Source organism: Passer montanus, unplaced genomic scaffold (genome assembly GCF_014805655.1).
Source record: "Passer montanus isolate IOZ18808 unplaced genomic scaffold, ASM1480565v1 scaffold36, whole genome shotgun sequence".
Classification (NCBI taxonomy): domain Eukaryota; kingdom Metazoa; phylum Chordata; class Aves; order Passeriformes; family Passeridae; genus Passer; species Passer montanus.
Window position 1 is genome coordinate 4,458,163 of NW_024368374.1, and position 19,079 is coordinate 4,477,241.

Genomic DNA, 19,079 nt, shown 5'->3' on the forward strand with positions numbered 1-19,079 from the left:
TTGGGACTGCTTTAGAGAGCCGTGACTTACCAGCCATGGTGAGTGGGTAAGTGAAGCGACAGAGGAATTCTGCTGTCCTGCCTATTTTTATGAATTTTAGGTATTTTTAATTGGTTTGTGTCATGTAGTCAACATAACTGAGTGGGAACTTCTTTGTATGGCAGAGACTCTGGACTTAACTGCCCCATTGTGTTATGGTTTATTGCTACCATGAGTGAGGCAGGTCTCCCTTCTTCAGGTGTCGTGTTTTCTGACTAGCATGTGGAACACCAGAGTGGTCCATTCATTGCAGTTGCCTTCTGAGCATCAGTGTCCCTTATCCTGGCTGACCAGCATACCTGTTTCTTTGATGAAAGGGTACAGCCCTGAGAAATAGTTTAAATCCACCTGTATTTGAGAGACAAAAGCCTTTAATTTCTCTTTCTGGGTACTGAACTCTAATGACTCCTTCTCCACAGATAGCGATGCCTCACCAGTGGTTAGAGGGAAACCTGCCCGTCAGTGCCAAGTGCGCAGTCTGCGACAAGACTTGTGGCAGTGTTCTACGCCTGCAGGATTGGAAGTGCCTTTGGTGTAAAGCTATGGTAGGTGTGCTGAGCCACATCCAAGCATCTCGCAGTTCGACAGCTTTAGTGCTTGCCATTACTTTTGTTTTGTCATTCCACAACCTGCTTTTGGATTAAGAAGGAGCAGGCAGCTTCTGCAAACTCAGGTCTCTCTAGCATTCAGAATTTCTGATGACTGTCCTACTTGCAGAATCAATTTTAAATACACCCGCAGATGCAGCTTTTCTTTAATAGGTGTTGTCATCTCCAATGTGTTTTCTCTGCATTCTTCTAGCTGTTGTTCTTCTAGTTCATTCTGAACTGAATGTTCAGGTGCCTGATCTTTATGTGTAACAATCATATGTTACTTCCTTGTATTTTTTTTTGTAGATACTGCTCTATTAATATTTTAATAATATGTTATATTCATATTTATTAATGTAGTAATGTGTTTATTAGTGTGACATCTTGACTTTGTCTTCTTCAGGGCAATCTGTAGGTTGCTGATTGAAATTCTCTAACTCACTACTACTGTTTCCCCAATATATAGTTTTCTCTTAATTGTATCAACTTGTCTAAAAAGATGGATTTCTTATGCAAGTCAGCAGTTTATTTATTGTTGAAGTTTCTGGCATATAGGTGTCCAAGGCTCTGTGAATGAGTTGTAGAAAATGATTGGCATCTTCAGAGGTGACTTGAAATTTAGATGGAATGTAGCCACCTCTGCATGTGCCTCTCTTTCCAATATATGTGGAAAAGGCCTTTGCAATATGGAGTTTGTTTTACCCAACTTTGGGAGATGCGTCTCGCTTGGTAGGTGTGCTATCTTTAATGCAGATGTGTGTTCCAGAATGGCCTCAGTGAACCAGGCAGGTTCAGAGCTATTGTTTAGCCTGCTGCCATCAGCACAGATGCTGGGAGCTTGCTTCTTCCTTCCTTGTGGATAGGGGCAAGTGATTCCCTTGAAAGGATAATTCTTATCTGCTATAGTGGTAGCGGAAGTTCTCCAAAATAATGTTTTGTTGAGTTAGTAACAAGGCTCTGTGGTTGGACATTTGTGGTTTTTTCCTAGTCTCACTCCTTTTCCCTCTCCACCTAAATGTTAAATATGAGTCCATTTTTTGTTACATAGATAACATAATATCAGTTGTATTTTCACCTCAAAATTTGCTGAAAGAAAACAATTATTTGTTTCTTTTGTAGGTTCACACAGCCTGTAAAGATCTGTACCCTCGTAAATGTCCACTTGGCCAATGTAAGGTATCGATCATCCCTCCAACAGCACTAAACAGTATAGACTCCGATGGTACGTAATACTGTAGTGTGTTCAGTGGTACCTCTGCAATTCCAGTGCCTATTGAGATCCATGCAAATAAACAAGGCTAAAATCCTTCTGCTGAGCAGGTGAATGCAATCTGCAAATTTAGAGAGAAGTATAATTTCTGTGTAGGTTTTTAGAGAGTTATTCAACTGGCATGTTTTTTAAAGTTGCCCCAGCAGAAATTTTCTTCCATTTTATTTATGACCCTTAGAAAAATTTCAAGTGAATGATCAGAATCCTCAGATGAAGTGGGCTGATACCAGCCTAGCATACACCACTCCTTCTGTGAGTTCTCAAATTTTTGATAATTTTGTATTATGCAGAGATAAGTTAACTGAACAACTCAGATCCAACAACTACTTTACCAGGCTTAAGAGAGGAAGTGCTTCCATAGCTTCTCTAATTTATTTTTTTTAAAGATAAGCAGTGTAAAAATCCTGCAACACACAGATAAAACTCAGCAAATGCTCAAAACTCAGAGATGCTTTTTGGTGGTCCAGGACCGAGACACATCATCAGCGGGAGACTGCACTTCAAGGCAGAGAGTGGATTTAAAAAAGAAGTATCACAAAATCTTAACAATTTTAATTTTATAGTTTGTGTCAATGGTAAAGTAGACCAACCCCATGAACACAATTAAATAAATTTTGTTACATGAAGTTAGTGAAAGTGATTGTGTATGCTGTATATATTCACTCTATTTATTTGCTTTGAGGTGTCTTAGACATCATGCTGTCATTTATTACTCATGCCAGGAAGATTGTTCAATATGTGAAATTAGTTTTCTTGGCATTTAAATTAATTAATCAAACCTTATTTGAAATGAGACATTACGATAATATGGAATTAAATTAGCATCCCTTAATGAATTTTTTTATTTGTAGCTTTAGTATTTTTTTAGTAATTGAAAACAACATAATCATTTTAATACTGCTGGAGACAAATGTCAAAACCTATACATGTGATGTCTGATTTTGGAGTGTTGCTGGGAAACCATTACCTCCATGGACTGGTCATGTTAGCGACAATAATGTCCATTAGTCCTTCTGACTAAGGACCTTATAGAGAGCCTGCTGTAATTAGTTAAGCCCTGCACTGGCTTTAATAAGCTTTGAATGACAGCTGAAGGTCTTCTGTTGTTCAGTGATTCTGTTATACTGAATAGTATAACCTCAGTCTGAAAAAATGGATTTTCCGTGAGGTCTCACCTGAGAGGAACTGAGTACAAGTAACTTAAAATCTGTGAGTACTCTTAAAAAGCTCATACAGACATGACATGAATTATCCAGTTCAACCCAGTAAAGGAAAATAATATTGAAAACCAAACACTTGTAACTGAAATATATATTGAATTATGTGATAATAATCTGTGAAGATGAGACTTAAGTATTCTAAAAGGTTAATGGCAGTTGAAAAAAAATAAAGCTATTGTCTTCAGGATTTTACCAAATCTAGGCACTGAAAATACCAGAAACAAACAAAAAAAGAACTGGTAAATCTTGCGTAATATTTTTTTCCTTGCAGGACTAATACTCAGTTTAGCATTTACATTATGCATGATAAAATGTACTCCTTTTGTCCTTCATCCCTATCTTCCTCTTTCCCATGATTTCTTTTTGTGTTGTTCATATTAGGAAACCTTATTTATTTCATTCTTTCTAACTATGTTTACAGGTTTCTGGAAAGCCACATGCCCGCCATCCTGTGCCAGTCCTCTTTTAGTTTTTGTTAACTCAAAGAGTGGAGACAATCAGGGAGTAAAGTTTCTTCGTCGATTCAAACAGTCGTTAAATCCAGCTCAGGTCTTCGATTTAATGAATGGAGGACCTCACTTAGGGTAATGACCTTGGAAACCTTGAGCAAACCTTTCCACAAGGGAATTAGGTGCAAAGTATAGTGTTGTGTTCCCCTTGCTTTTTACAGTGTTATATCCCCTTGTTGCTATAATTCCATCACCAATATCTACTCTGACTTCCTAATTAAAATCTAAGAGACAATACAATTTCAAGATATATTTCAAGGTCTTTATAAATTCTGGTGTTTGAAGAGTTTGTAGGATAACATTTTCCTTCTAGAAAAGCTCGAAAATTCAAAACCAAAAGCTCTTGGCTAGCTTTGACTTCTGTTAACCGGTAAGGCTCAAAACTGTTACAAATGTGCAGATGTTTTCCTCTATCACAGGAACTTTAATTTTGCTTTATGCACAGTTGCCAGGTGCTGTTCTTCCATCTCACGTGCATAATTCTGATATTCCTCTGGCCTTTTGTTGTGTAGTAATGGAATAAAACTATTGTTTAAATGTTCTCTGTATCTTTTAAAATTCTAAACACAAATGTTAGCAGGGGGGTCTGCAGTGGGTTGATGGACAAGTACCTGAAAAATTTTTCACCTGAAAATTATGTCCAAAATATGGTTTGTGCAACATATGGAAATAGTCAAGAAAATGATCATCCCAAAGAATTTGGAGCAAGAACACAAAACCAACTGGCATTTCTCCCCAAAATCTAAGGGTTGATTGTTGCAGAGACAGCAATGAAATTTGCAGAGTGATGGCCACAACTCAATCATCTTTGCACATTAATGAAGATTAAATTCATGTCCATGTTTCTGTTGCCTAACTCAATTCCATTCAGGTATAGTGATGTGGTTAAATGGCCTAATACTATCAGTTACAACAACTAGAAGCACTAATTTTTGTACTCTTAAAGAGGTAGAATTATACTTAATGATAAAAAGTATATGGAGCAAATCCACAAAAATTCAGTTCAAGCAGTGTGTAAATAATACAAATATAATTGTTTAGAGCTGTGGATTATAATAATTTGTACTGTGTTATGGACACATCATAATAACTCTGAGTTGTAATATTATTTTCAATATGACCCTGATGGTCTGAGCTGAATCCAAGTCACTTTTAGCTAGAATTTTGTACATGTAAATATAATGACATATAACATTTGTCTTAATTGATTAGACAGTGTTTGAAAGGAGTATGAAAGTTATGTTTGCAAGTTCACTTCCTTCACATAGTTGTGCCATGGCTGAGATGACGCACTTTGATTTTGCACAGAAATTGCAGTTCATGTCAGGGGCTTTTAACTACTTCTCCAAAACAATTTCCAAGGAGAGATCCTTAGCAGGTATTCCATCAGATCACACTGATGTCTTCTTTTTTTCCTAATTGATCTGAAAAGCAGAGGTGCATGCTATGAGACAATGTATTGCTAGGGTCTTTCTCCTCTTTCTCAGGATAGGATAAATTGCTCTGGTATCAACATTTTTTCCCCTTAAGTATCTGCTTCTTTTGTTCTGACTAGGTATGTGCCCATTGTATTCAAGTACACATTATTTTCTCTAGAAAAAATAGAAATGCTTCAGAAATTTGTGATCTTGTTATGTTGCTTTTTAAAAATGGTTTGAAATTATACATATTCTGGAAAATAACATGCATTAAAACCAAATATCTTTGTTGTTAGTATTTTAAGGGTTTATACTTTCCAATTTTTTTTTAATTTAAGTGCCTTTTGTTTTTATCTTTTGCCTGCTTCTTCACATCTCATTCCCTTTTTCTCTATGTCTCACCTTTCTGCATTTTCTGTCTCTTGTCCTCCTTTTCTGTACTGTCCAAATGTTATTATGTTATATTCTGGAGATCTTAAAAGTTAGAGAACAGGAGGAAGAACAATAGGAAGTGAAAGCAGCATATGGCTTTAAGGATATAATATTAAATACTTGTATTGTCTTATATTGTTATGATCACCTTATGTTTAAGAATTGCTTAAATGGTGCTTACATTTAGTTAGCCCTGTGCCCACAAAAGCCTACTCGTATTGTGGAGCACATCCTGTCATTGTGTCTTAACCTCTTCTCGTGAAAAATCCCCAGTGGTGCATTATGCTTCTGGCTGAAGTGAGAAGCATGGAGCAGTTCCAATTTTATCACTTAAATTTGGATGTTTTAAAATATTAATAAAATCAATAAAATCAGACTTATAAAATCCTGAAAACAATATCAAGGGATTTTTTAAAAGAATAATTTGGCATGTTATTTATCAGAAATGTCAGTATAAGTGGAATATACAGCGACAGATGGGCTGCAGATAGGTTAATTAAATAGATGGTTGTATCCCCATACCCCACAACAATAAAAGGGTTATAAAGATGCTGTGCACAATATTTTCTTATAACAATTTCTAATGACTGTCACTGTTCTCTTGCTAATGGATGTAACTGGCTCTGCATTTTCTCTGCAGTTTGCGGTTATTTCAGAAGTTTGACAACTTCAGGATTCTTGTGTGTGGTGGCGATGGAAGTGTTGGTTGGGTCTTGTCAGAAATTGATAAGCTCAGCTTGCACAAGCAGGCAAGTGTGCATATTTACTTTCTTTGCCTAGACTGACTAGGCTTAATTTTGTGTGATTACCTTTTCCTTGACTTGGTTCTTTGTTGCATCTCTGTGTATGAGGAAAATCAATAGTTTAATGAAAGTTTTCAAGTTTTCAAGGACAAGTTGTAGCAGAATAGCACAATTTGATTTTACAGGCTTTAGACATCTTCTATGAAATTAACATTTGTTGATTGAAATAATAAGCATTTGTAAACACTTGTATTTTTTTCTAGTTTTCAATAGTAGATTTGTTTCTGTGTTGTGTTTCAGTGTCAGTTAGGAGTGTTACCCCTTGGTACTGGAAATGACCTTGCTCGTGTCCTTGGCTGGGGTGGATCCTGTGATGATGATACACAACTTCCTCAGATTTTGGAAAAACTAGAACGAGCCAGCACGAAAATGCTAGACAGGTAAACCTAAATGTGGATATGCATCACTTACTGTGAGATTTAAATTGTATTTATTTGGGTTTTTGATGGCCTAAAATCCATCTTGGAGAATTGGTGTTCTGTGGGATTTGTTTTTTGAGTGCAGGTCTTAATCATGAAGGAAGCTGCAGTTGTGATGGGGACAGTTCTTTAGCCTGCTTTTTAAACTAAAGAGTCAGAGGGATGAGTGGTTGATGGAACTGGCAAGTGTGCTGTCCAAACATATTCAAAAGTTGACACCTTATTGCATGGCTGAGGGAGCTGCATAACTGCCTGTTATAAAAAGTTGTGAGCATTAAGAAATTGTGTAGATTCAAAACTGATTTGAGAAATTTTATGGACTCCATTCATGCTTATTAAACACCAATTATGATAGCATCTTTATTTAGAAAACACCGAGCTCTCTGTCCTTGGATGTGGGGAATACTCACCTTTGTGCTTTCACCCTTTCCTGAGGCATCAGCTGTTGACAAGATGTGGGGCTAATTGGATCCATGACTAATATTTCTGTTTGAGGCAGTTTCTTAGTGAAAAAAAAAAGAGATCTTCCCCCTCCCTGTTTCATGGAATTTTCATCCATAAAGAAAGGCAGCAACCCCATTTAAAAAAAAACCCAGAGATGATGGTGATCACGTTGCTCCAATGGAAGTCTAGCACTGCTTTTCAGAGCAGTATTTCTTACACTATTCCTATCTCTCGTGAGTGCTTCTTTTCTTGCACTAGTTACAAACACTTGAATGTCATCGTAAGGAATTTTACTTTAGGTTATTTTTATGAAATAGAAAAAAGTGCTTTTTTTTATTTTAGGCTTTTCTGCAGACTACTTGATTGCTTTACAGCAAAGTATGTAGAGGAATGCTTGTTACTGATCCTCAGATTCTGAAAAACTTGTAGATTAAATCAAATTTCCCTTTTTCTGTAGCAAAAAAAGGGCTCTGTTTCATTTTTTTGTATAATTTCAGTAGACTTGCTCCCAAGACCCATCTGCAGTGGTTATTTGCCCTTTTCAGCAGGCTTTGAAGGATGTTGTTGCTATTAGTGCTTTCATACTATCTGTGCTGTCAAGTGCTCTCCTGGACCACACACAAAAAAATATATATACATCAAGGAAGACACTACATCATTTGCTTTGTTTTCATGCCTGCCTCCTCTAGTTGAGATGGAAAGCTAATGTCACCTTAAAGATTTTTCTTTAGGAAGATATCTAGTTTCCTTTGACTTCTGCAGTATGTTTGTATAAATTATTTTATAATGTAAGTGGTTTTTTTTCCAGAAAATCTTTATTCCCTTTATTGATAATCCCATGAGTTTTTCACAGATGAGACTGATAATCAAAACACTAAACAATAATCTGAGTAATAAAACAAATTATTACCTTTAATCTCTAATTTAATCTATTTAATCTCTCTAATTATTTCACCCATATAGTTTACCACTATAAATTAAGCTACTTTTTTTTTATACATAGCTATTCTGTGGTGTGACAGTGAATTTTATTTTTTTTGTTAATAAAGTGGAAAGAGTGTGGAACTAACAGTCTGGAAACTTATGTTTCTTTCAGGTGGAGTATAATGTCATATGAACTGAAATTACCAGCAAAACCTTCTATTCTTCCTGTGACTGCAGAAGAGTCAGAGGAGTGCCAGGTGCACTTTAACTTTTGTTTTGTGGTTTCATGTACTTAACTTGGAGCTTCTGGGATGACAATAGCCATAATTAAAGCATTTGTGTGAAAAATAGATGTTTTGTGATCTGCTAAATGAACTAAGGCCTTTTCTTGCTGTGTATCTCAAGTAAGTAAGGTTTCCAGTTCTATATTATTTACCTAAGGAGTTTCCAGAAAAGCTGTCTGAAAAATTTCTTCCTGAATATATATGTATATTTTAATATGTATTAAAAATTATACTTATATAGCATGTTAAACAAGAATGTAATCTAGTGTCATATTATTATGTAATATAATAATACTATATATTTAGATAATTCTTACATATTAGTATATTTTATATATATTTTTGTATATAATAGTATAATTTAGTACTATGTTACTGTACAACAATGTATATACTATGATAATATACATAAATATTTAAAAAACATTTTTTTAATGTACAAAAACAAATGTCTACTATGGTGAGTTTGGATTAAGCATTGAGAAAAAGCCCCCAGCATTTTGGAGGCAAGGGTTTTATTCCTAAAGAAAGACAGAAGCGTTTTGCAGCTTGAGTTTGATCAGGTGATACCACAGCTTTCTCTTTGTTCATTGAAAGAGCTCAAAATCCTAAGTATCATCAAAGAAAAACTTAGCCAGTCTTCCAGACTAGATTTGTGCTTGTGCTAGCTGATGAGGTTTCAAATTTGAGAGGAGATGCTTTAATCAAATTAATTGGCATGAAAAGTCTGACTGAAAATGAAAAAATAATATATTCCCAAGAAAGTTAATGCATATCAACTGTAGCTCAAAAGTACTTGAGAAGCCATAATTAATCAGCAGTCTCTTGAACAATTTAATAATTCAGGCTCTTTTAATTGGCAAGGAGGTTATAACCTTTGATGGATTGCTGGATGCAGAGATGCAAAAAGGCTGAGATTTTAAGGGGGTTGCTTTGCACACAGCTTGGCTTATGGTGTCAGCAATGCAAATCAAGGCTTTATCGCCTCTAATTTTTCAAGAGTTAAAATTTTCAAGTGTGTCTTCATCATCATTTTGTTCCAGTTATTTCTGGCTTTGAAACTTTTTTTAGCCCCTTCTGAAAATGGAAGGAACTGCTTGCTCATATAAAACTTCTTTTTTAGCAAATGTATTCTGTAGGCTATATTACCTGTCATTACTTGAGTTGGACAAAACCATTTGCTTTTGAGTACCCTGTTCAATCTCTATTTTAATAGGATTTTTTACATTGCTTACTGAGTTAGGCCATTTCAGAAAAAAAAATAATTAACCTTATAGTAGGTGTTGGATTATGCCACAGTTTGAAAAGCAAATGGAAGTTCATATATGATTCTTTTCTTTTTCTCTTTCCTTCCTCCTTTCAGGAAATTAATTCCACTTGGTTTCCTGAATTCTTGTACTGGTGTTTGAAAAACAGTAGTTCATTATTATGGATCAGATGTTTATGTTTTGTTTTCTCCTTTGAAATGAAAACTGATTCAATGTCAGAGTCCTACGATGAAGGTTTTAGAAGAAAAAACTGAAGTGGTATATCTGCCTGCTCAAAATCAGAGACAAAAGCATGCTGAGAGATTTCAAGAGATTCTTAAATGGAGCTGTCAGAACTGCATTTATTTTTTAGCTTTGGATTTGGAATTTTGTTGAAATTTTCTTTTAAAATTGAGGTCTGGATCCAGAGCTATTTTGAGATAGGATATAGTGTGTGAGAATACATTTTTGATCCACTCCAAATATTTTCCTGAGTGTTTTGTAATTTGTAATTTTTAATGTTCTTGTAAAGACTAAGCCCTAAATGGTCTGCTCCTTGAAGATTGGTTTTGATAACATTATAGCTGTTTGGCAGTCTTTGTTAGTTGTGGTTCTTGGGAAGTGAGAGCTCACCTGACAGTAAAGTGAAAATTCCAGATTACAACTGCAAACTTGAGACTTGTTCTTATTGAGCAATTTGTTTAAGGAAAGCTTTGCTTATTTTAGAAGTAAAAGGTATTAGGTTATAATTATGTAGGTTGTTATGAATCCGAGTAGGTAGATTCTTTTCTGCCTCACAGACTGATTTTAGCCTAGAAATAACTTACTGTTTTCTTTACAGGAGGAAAAGAACTGTGGATCAAGTTCTCAGATGCAGTCTAACTTTGAATATTAAACATCTGATACATAAAATACACATAAAATGCATGTAAAATCTTCATTGCCAAACACTTGGCCTTGTATTAGATCTGAAATGAAAATCCTGCTATTTTTGAGGGGTTTAAACTCACTACTTGGTGTTAAACTGCTGGAATGTGTGGAAATTGAAGTCTCTTTTCTCTCTATTTTCAGATATCTGCTTATGAGGATTCAGTTGCTGCTCATCTTGCAAAAATTCTCAATTCTGATCAGCATTCAGTTGTCATATCATCTGCCAAGTGAGTCAACCAGTTTTATGTATGATGTGGGGGATAAATTTCTTGTGTAACATCATCACCATAATAGCATTCTCTCTAAGCTTGATTTCCTTATGGATGGCCAACTGGCTTGGCTTAATATATCTTGATTTATATCTTTTAGAGTGGATGTTCTTTTCTGCGAAATTTTTAGATGGTACAGTTGTAATGGATGGCTTAATACTAAATTTAAAAAATAATCACACAGTATTTATATAAAATGCTGTTAAATCATTCCAAATCAGTGCATGGCTTAAATAAAAAAAACTTACTAATGCATAGATGTGATCTACTTCACACTGCATTTCTTCTGGCTATTTTTTGTAAAGCATATGTTTAGAGGACAAACAATTTCACCAGTGTGAAGCAGAGCTTAAGTAGCTTTGTTGTAGCCCTGTCTATATCACTTCAATCAATACTGATCTAGGACATTAATGGGATTTTTTCCCCAAACTGAAACATTTTGAAGTGAGAAAAATTTGGCAAATCATGGACATCATCTGAAATCAGAACTCTTCTGTGTATACCTTCTCTATGAAAAATATCTTATGTTTTGCAATATGCAAAAGACCAGTCATAGAATTTTAAAAAATACATCTGCATATCATCACATATTTTTTTTGTCATAAAAACAAGTTAACGAAATTTCCTTTTTAATCCTATACATAGCACATGTAGCATATTAAACTGCAGGATATTATTAACTCCAGATTCTAAATTCATTCTGTACCTTGTTAAATCTGTTTAATTTGTCAGAAAAATGTCAACCAAATGAACAGTACTAAGCAATTAACCTCACTTCATTAGTAAGTTTGCTGTCTCTCTGAGTGCAGGTAACAAGAACCAAGTATTTTCCTGATTTACACAGTGAAAATTCATTGCAGCTACTGTAGTTTGCACAGATATGGTTCAAAAGCATGAGCTATGCAGTGGGATGTGTGTGGCCATATGCTTTCATCTAAGAAGTGCTTCCTTAAAGTCAGTATATTTTCTCCATGGTTTTTAAGCTCCAACTGTGCATGTGAATTTGCATGATTGTGTCTGAAGTTACCAAAGGGAATGCAAGTTTGCAAAGTCCTCTCCTAAGGAAGGTGTACAAGCAAGGGCGTGGATAAAATCAGTCATGTTGATTTCAGATAAGAGGCTGAGATACAAAGTATGCCCAAGCTTAAGTGAAAGAGTTTTTGGTTTAAAGCTTATCATTTCAATTTTGGAAGCTATGGAAAAGAGTGTCATCTGATTTACAAGTATGATCATGGAGTTCAGTTTCCAATAAGAATAATTCATAGCAGTGTACATATAAATAAATTGCCATAAGAATTTAATATTCAAAACATATCTATTTAATTTCATTTGATTTCTTCCCTCTCCTTTTTTTTTACCTGAAGAATATTATGTGAAACTGTAAAGGACTTTGTTGCCAAAATAGGGAAGACTTACGAAAAACCAATGGAAAATGCAGAGGAAGCTGATGCCATGGCCATTAAAGTAAGATTATGACTACATTCAGGTTTAAAGTTGTTGGGTTCTTCAAGTTCATAGCTCATGGATGTTTAATTTTCATATTGCTCTAGAATGCCCAGCTTGGCTTTCATTTCAACCAGTGAGTTCAAAATTCTTATTTTCTTATTGCATAGAGTTAATTATTTCCAAACCGTCTTTAAACTCTGAGATCTCTTTAAACTGTTTACACTTTCTTTATTCATAAAGGATAAAGTTCATGGTAGCATACATAGAGATAAAAGGATTTCTTTTTGCATTAGTTATATTTCTAAGGATTAAGTTAGCTACAGGAAAACAATAGGATAATGAAGAGTATGCTGCAAGAATGAAGGGGAGACAGACCACAATGTTAAAAATAGTGGTTTAAGCTGCAAAATACAGAGATCATGTTGCAAAAACATTGGGAAAGAAAACAACAGAAGGATTTGGTATGAGACACAAAATTTACATGAGCTGAAAATAAAAGAAAAAACCAAAATCCTTGGCAATCCCGGAGTCAGAAAATATACTTGCTAGTGGCAATTTGTGGTTCACGTTCCCATCCGGTGCACATTTTAAAAAATTAGTTTTTCTTTTTAACTGTTCCAAGGCCAGAGAGTGTTTTCTTTCTCTTAGGTGCAGAAAATCCTTTCTTGTCCTTTGTACCTAGAGAGAACAATTACTTAGTGTTGGGGAGAGGCATTTGACAGTCTGAGTCTGGCTTGAGCTACTTGCTCTGTGACAACTCACTTGCTTAAATATACAGCTGTATTGCAGAAAAACCCCCATGTGTCTCAGTCTAAGAGCTGATAGATACCTCTCAAAATTGGGGTACTGAAAAACCATATGTGGGCAAACCTCTGGTGGTTTTCTGTGCTGCAAGTTGTTGGGAGAGGGGTAGGATGCAATCCATACAGTTGTGGGGCAGGCTGAGTTAAGCATGGAGTATTATTTGAATATAACTGGAGGGGTTTGTAACATGATTGATCTAGTATGGTTTAGTGTCACAGGGTCTGCAAAAAAAACTGTGCAGACCTACTCATAATCTGATATTCCAAAATGTTGAATCTCTTTTTGGATTTTACCTAAGAAATTACATAGACACTAAAGACACCTGCAGTTTCATATATAATCCGGTACCATATTTCGTGAAAATATTCACATGTTCACTGTTGAATTTTTTTTTTAAATGTGTGTGTCTTTTCCACTTTGTCTTAGTGCTCAGAGTTAAATGAAAAGCTGGACCTATTGCTCCAGGCTCTTCACACAGAAGCCCAGGCTGCTCCCATTCTCCCAGGCATTGCTTCCCCCATTGTGGAAGAAGAGCCAGAGGAGTTCTCAAGTGAAGAATCCCTGTCTGAAAGTAAAGAACAATTAGCAGAGTGTGTCTCAAAGTCTTCCCAGAAGCTCTTCAAACCAAGGCAACAGTTAATGCTCCGAGCAAACAGCTTGAAGAAGGCTGTGAGGCAGATCATTGAACAAGCAGAAAAAGGTGCACATCAGCAACATTTTGATCCAGACTGGTAGAATAGGATAGGATAATGATGTTTGTTTACTTGTTTGTTTGTCTAACTGGAATAAGTTGTCATTATAAAATTTGATTTCTATATTCTTACATAGATAAAATTATGTGCTTATTACAAGCTGCAAGGAAAAGAAATGCAGCTTGTTTGAATGTTGATGACTCTGCAGGTGTGACTACTTATGTATGTATGTGTGTGCACATATAAAAGTGCATTCCTTTAAATATTAGCCTCCACAAAATGAAAATTTCTGACAGCAAATCTTTATTAGCTGGTAAAGAATTGACTGACTCTTTCACTGAATTAATGATGAAACTCTTTTGTTGATATTTTAAAACTAAAAGCTACCAAAAAAAAGTGCTTATTTTAATGTATGTAGTTTTTCTTTAGAATCCTTGAGACTTTGTATTTTCCCTTAATAACAGTTGTGGATGAGCAGAATGCTCATAGTGAAGAACAAGTGAACCAGTCTCCAGTAGAATACAGCAAAGAATTGGATGAATCCAAAGAAGAGGAAAAAGAGGAAGATACAAAGGAACTTGAGTCTCCATCAAGTGAGTAAATTAGGAATAAAATAGAAATATTCCATCTCCTTATAGTTGTATTTGGAGCATAATTGGTTCCATAATTAAAAATACTAGCATCCTCTTTGATTTGAAACTACTCACAAATTCTAGTAGATTTTAATAAATAAAAGGTAAGTGAAAAATGTGGGAAAATATAGATGAACAGTCTTTTGGAATGTATTCACAAAGCTGAGAAGGCACTGTCATGGTTTGACCCTGGCACAATGCCAGGGCCCCCTCTCAACTTTGGGACACCAGTCCCCCCCATATTTCACCCCCTGGGGCCAAGGGGCCTCATGAACAGAGATCTTCCTCTCCGTGGAGACAGAGGGCATCCCACACCCTCCTCAGCTGTCTCTGTTCACGCCGCTGCTTCACTCTTGACTCCAAGGTGTTGCCTCCCCCTAAATACAGTCTCTGGGTCACAGGGAAAAAACACGGGTCTGTCCATGGCCATACAAGAAAGAGTCCAGCCCAAGGCCACTCCATCATCTCTTCCACCTAGGATTCTTCTCTCCTCTTCCAGCTTTCCTCACGCTTGCCCATTTCATCTCTCATCTCTCTCTCCTCATTCTGATTCAGGAGGATTCAGTATTTTTAAGGTTTCCATTATTCTACCAAGGGGTTAAAATCTTCCCTTCTGCCTGCCCAGGACTCCCACAGCTGCCGGGCACCTTCTCTCGCCGCATCCCCCACTTCTGGCCGGCTGAGCTGCCAGCACAGTCTCTGTCTCTCTCTCCAGGGGGGCTGCCCAGACATCCCAAGTCTCTTCCACCCCTGCAGTCTCCTCCACCCCTTCACCTTTTGGGGCTCCCGGCCTCCTCCTCACAGGCCGCATGGCCTGCCCCTCCCCTGCCCAGATGCAGCTGGGCAGGGGAGAGGTCCAGACTCCACTCACCAACGCCAGATTCCCAAAGAGGAAGTTCTCTGGGAATCTCCCACTTTTAACCCCTGTGTGTTCTCAGAGGTGCATCCAAACCTCAGTGGCCACACCAGATGCCAATTTTGAATTTGGCCACTGATTGGTCTGACTTAGACTCTTCCAGAAACACACTTCTGGGCCAAACCACGACACTCTACCCCCTGGCATTGTGCCAGGGTCAAACCATGACAGGCACTTATTGGGAATAGAAGTGCCTGAATTTAATCCAGCGTTTACACTCACCTTTCTACCTGAAACTGAGCAAAGACTAGAGCCTAGGTGATGGAGGTGATGGTGGCAATAGCATGTCTCAGTTGTAGACTGAGATTCTCAAGCTACATAGAAATTTTAGGAAAGCTGCATCTTAGCAGTGGAAATTTCAGTCTTTTCCATATTATCAAAATGGACAGTGCTGCCCTGATGGTGAGGCCACAAGATGATCTGTGAGTCATAAAGAAACACTGGTAGCTGGTAGGCATCAAAGCCCAGCCTCTAGATACTTGGTGAGCAACTTCTTGGGTCAAAATGAGAGAAATATTTTGGGATTTGCATCTCCTGTTTTTCACCCTAGCCCACACTAAAATCCTCTAAAGTTGTCCTCACAGGGCTCTGCTCTGAAGCTGTTGCCTGTGTCTGTAGCTCCTGCTTTGGAAATGAGAAGCTGTTGGGGCTTCTGTTGGCCCAGGATCTCATGTTTTCTCCAGAAACACATCAGGCTTTCTCCAGTGATTGTCTCTTCACTGGTCACTTTTATTTGCTCTTGGTTATGGGAATCAATGCCTGTTGGTTGTCCCTTTTCAATAGTAGCTCATAGAGGATGCTGGCCCTACAGATGACCCAATCCTACTGCCATAACTGTATAATAAAGATATTTAGGTCTAGAAATTTATTGAAGTCCTTGTATCTTGATGGTATAATTTCTGCATGTGGAATAGAGTGCATATTAATGCTGTCATTGGACGATAGATGTTTAGGGACAAAGCATGGAACATGAATTCAATTATCTGCACTGAAACATCAGTTTTACTCATTAGGGCTCTGTTGTTTTTATCAGAGCATTCACAGCAAAAGTTTATCTTTATTGCAGTTATTCCCATGAGTCTTATCTGTCAAATAAAGAGCAGCTGCTCTGCTGATTTTCCTATTTAGTACAACTGCCTTGTTTGCAAGTGCAGAGAGAACAGACTGTGTGAACAGTGTTGTGAATTTTTCAGTAGTATTATGAAAAATGAATGTTAATTTTGTTCTGAGTATTGTATTTTACCCTGCAAGGATCTTCCTGGTCATTTGATGAATGTTTTTCTATATGTTAATACCTTCATCTAAATATTTAATGACTCTCATTAGATATCACTTGCCGTTTTTATTCCTTTTTTTTTTTTGACATTAATACAGTGTTTTGTCATGCATCGATACAAATCAATGTGTTGTATTGCTACCATGCAATGTGGTAGCATTTTGTGATAGCTGCTACTGCTGTTATGCAGGTGTTTAAGTCAGGACATGAATATTAGTCCACTTTTAGTCTACTTAGTCATATAAAACAATTCAGAAAAATTTACCCACTTTTCCCACTTGTCCTGTGTATAATAATTTCTGTTTGACTTCAGCAAGTCATTCAGAAAGGTGTGTTATCTTACTTATGGATACAAGAAAGTAAAGAATTTGCCATTCCACTTACAGTTCTATGTTAGATTATCATCACTTAAAAAAATCCCCATGAATGGGCAAATCCTGGCCTGAAGTGATGTGAACACAATGTCTGAACCCTTGTTCTGGTTAATCCTTTTGTCTCTAGATTTTCCCACTCAACATTTTCTTTCCATTAGTGTCTTCATACAGTACACTCATTACTCTCAGGCTAAGGTATGATTGACATGACCTGATTTGTATCACTCCTGCCACTGAAAAGGATGCATTCTATGCTTCCCACCACATTCCTGGTGCTGTTTCCCTGCTGTTGTCTTGGTGCTAGTCCTACGAATTCTATTTTTGCTGGATTAGTTTTCATATTTTTAGAGGAAAAATCACATTATTTTGAAATTATTTCATTTTTTTGTTCTGAGCTTCTTCAGATGGTAAAGTTTGGTGTTGTCCTAAGCTGAAGTTTTTAACATGTGAGATAATTTGGAGCAGAGATAGCCAAGAAGTGTCTGTCTGTGACCATCTGTTGTGTGAGATTTCTACATGCACGTGGAAATGCTATAACAAAGCATTGGTAATACTCATACTTTTTTCCTTGGGGCACCAGTTTCTGGATATGTCTGATAGGGCTGAATTGCACAAAGATTAACTTTCCCAGGCTGAAGTCGGCACTGGCATGCTCTCTGAGGCTGCATGAAACCAGTTCTGCCAGGAAAGTAAATGACCGCACCCGAGGTCAGCCCTCTGCAAAGCCAATCCTTCTTCGTTGCCTCCAGAGGCAGCCAAAGGATAACTGGCCTCACTGAGCTTCCAGTTACTCCTTGTGAATATCTTCTCTTTCACTTTCATTTTCTTCCCTTTCCTTTTCCTGAGCTTTTGTCAATAACAGCTACTAAACATTGATATCTGTCAAGGTTTCACTGATCTAACTTCCGAAGAATTTCAATAAATAAGTTAATTAATTGGGAAGTTACTGGTTTGGTTTTTTTTCTGAGTTTTTCTGTGGAAAAGATGATGGAAAACTGATGCCCCCCACAATCTCTCTAAATGCAGAAGGCAAAGATGGACATGACTTTTTCCCTTCCTGCAGTTTTCAGTTTGGCTGTAAATAAAGATGTCAGAATTTTCTCTGAATTTTTAGCATCTGATGCAGGCATGGGCCCATTTTAGCTGCTTGAAGAAAATAGTGTAGGTGTTGATAAGATAGATATTCTAACCTACAGGCCATGGAACTACCTATATTAAAATTATTGTAAATGACAGCATACTGTATAATATGTGTATATTTAAAAGTAAACATAGATGAAATTTAAGTTTAGATTTAATTATTTCAGTAGTATGTTTATCAGAAGCTTACTGCAGTATTAAATACTGTTGCATTTTAAGGTGGATATAATAAATTTTATGAACATATTTCCATTTAATACATATAATACTTTTGCTGGTAGCTTGAAGTATAAGTTGGGAACTAGTCATGTGGAGTGCCATGCACACTTGCTCATTCTGATTTGTGTTTGTCACTTGATCTGTTTCTGAGTTTTCTTCCTGTATTTAGAAGAAAAGCTGTGTTGTGAGGGGGAAGGACTTTTGTCATGGAGTGGTAACAGATTAAATTAATGCTTCTGATATATTTTCAGGGCTGTAAAAATTATGTATTGGTAATGTCATAGTAGGTCTAATTGGTGTTCTTACTTTTGTTTTTTCTGCACAGCTAAAACTGCACCAAGATCTCCTGATAGACGCACAAGCCGAGGTATCCATTCTCAGACAGGTTCCTTCTCTGCTCCAGCTTTGGCAGCAAGCAAGGAAAACCTCCCAGTACTTAACACGAGAATTATCTGTCCAGGTAAGCTTGCTGTCAAATAATGACTATTACTTCATGCCCTGAATTAGTTTGAACTGACATACACATCTTTGTGTGGTACTGTATAGGAGAAAATGCATAATAATGTAGAATATTTCTGATCCTTTGGCACAACACCAGAAGTAGCAGAAGTGTCACATTTGATTCCGGAGGGTGAAAAGTAAAATTCAGGGTCATAGAACTGCTGAGTGGTTTTGGTTGGAAAAGACCTCTAAAGATAGTGCAGCTCTCTGTCATGGGCATTGACATCTTTCACTAGATCAGGCTGCTCAGAAAAGCTTTCAGCCTGACCTTGGACACTTTC

The 19,079-nt window shown here is 36.7% G+C and overlaps 1 protein-coding gene across 6 annotated transcripts in view; it reads left to right on the forward strand.

Annotated features, from left to right (window-relative positions):
* Positions 1 to 19,079, forward strand: part of DGKH (diacylglycerol kinase eta) — a 159,851-nt gene that overhangs the window by 106,148 nt on the left and 34,624 nt on the right. For 5 of the 6 annotated variants that reach the window (XM_039716582.1, XM_039716583.1, XM_039716584.1 and 2 more), the window contains 11 exons: positions 459 to 584; positions 1,749 to 1,851; positions 3,541 to 3,703; positions 6,119 to 6,227; positions 6,522 to 6,661; positions 8,241 to 8,325; positions 10,671 to 10,756; positions 12,163 to 12,262; positions 13,475 to 13,748; positions 14,205 to 14,333; positions 18,623 to 18,757. In XM_039716582.1, coding sequence (XP_039572516.1) covers positions 459 to 584; positions 1,749 to 1,851; positions 3,541 to 3,703; positions 6,119 to 6,227; positions 6,522 to 6,661; positions 8,241 to 8,325; positions 10,671 to 10,756; positions 12,163 to 12,262; positions 13,475 to 13,748; positions 14,205 to 14,333; positions 18,623 to 18,757 — 1,450 coding nt within the window. The remainder of the gene's footprint in view (positions 1 to 458; positions 585 to 1,748; positions 1,852 to 3,540; positions 3,704 to 6,118; positions 6,228 to 6,521; positions 6,662 to 8,240; positions 8,326 to 10,670; positions 10,757 to 12,162; positions 12,263 to 13,474; positions 13,749 to 14,204; positions 14,334 to 18,622; positions 18,758 to 19,079) is intronic. The other variant, XM_039716587.1, reaches the window with a different exon arrangement.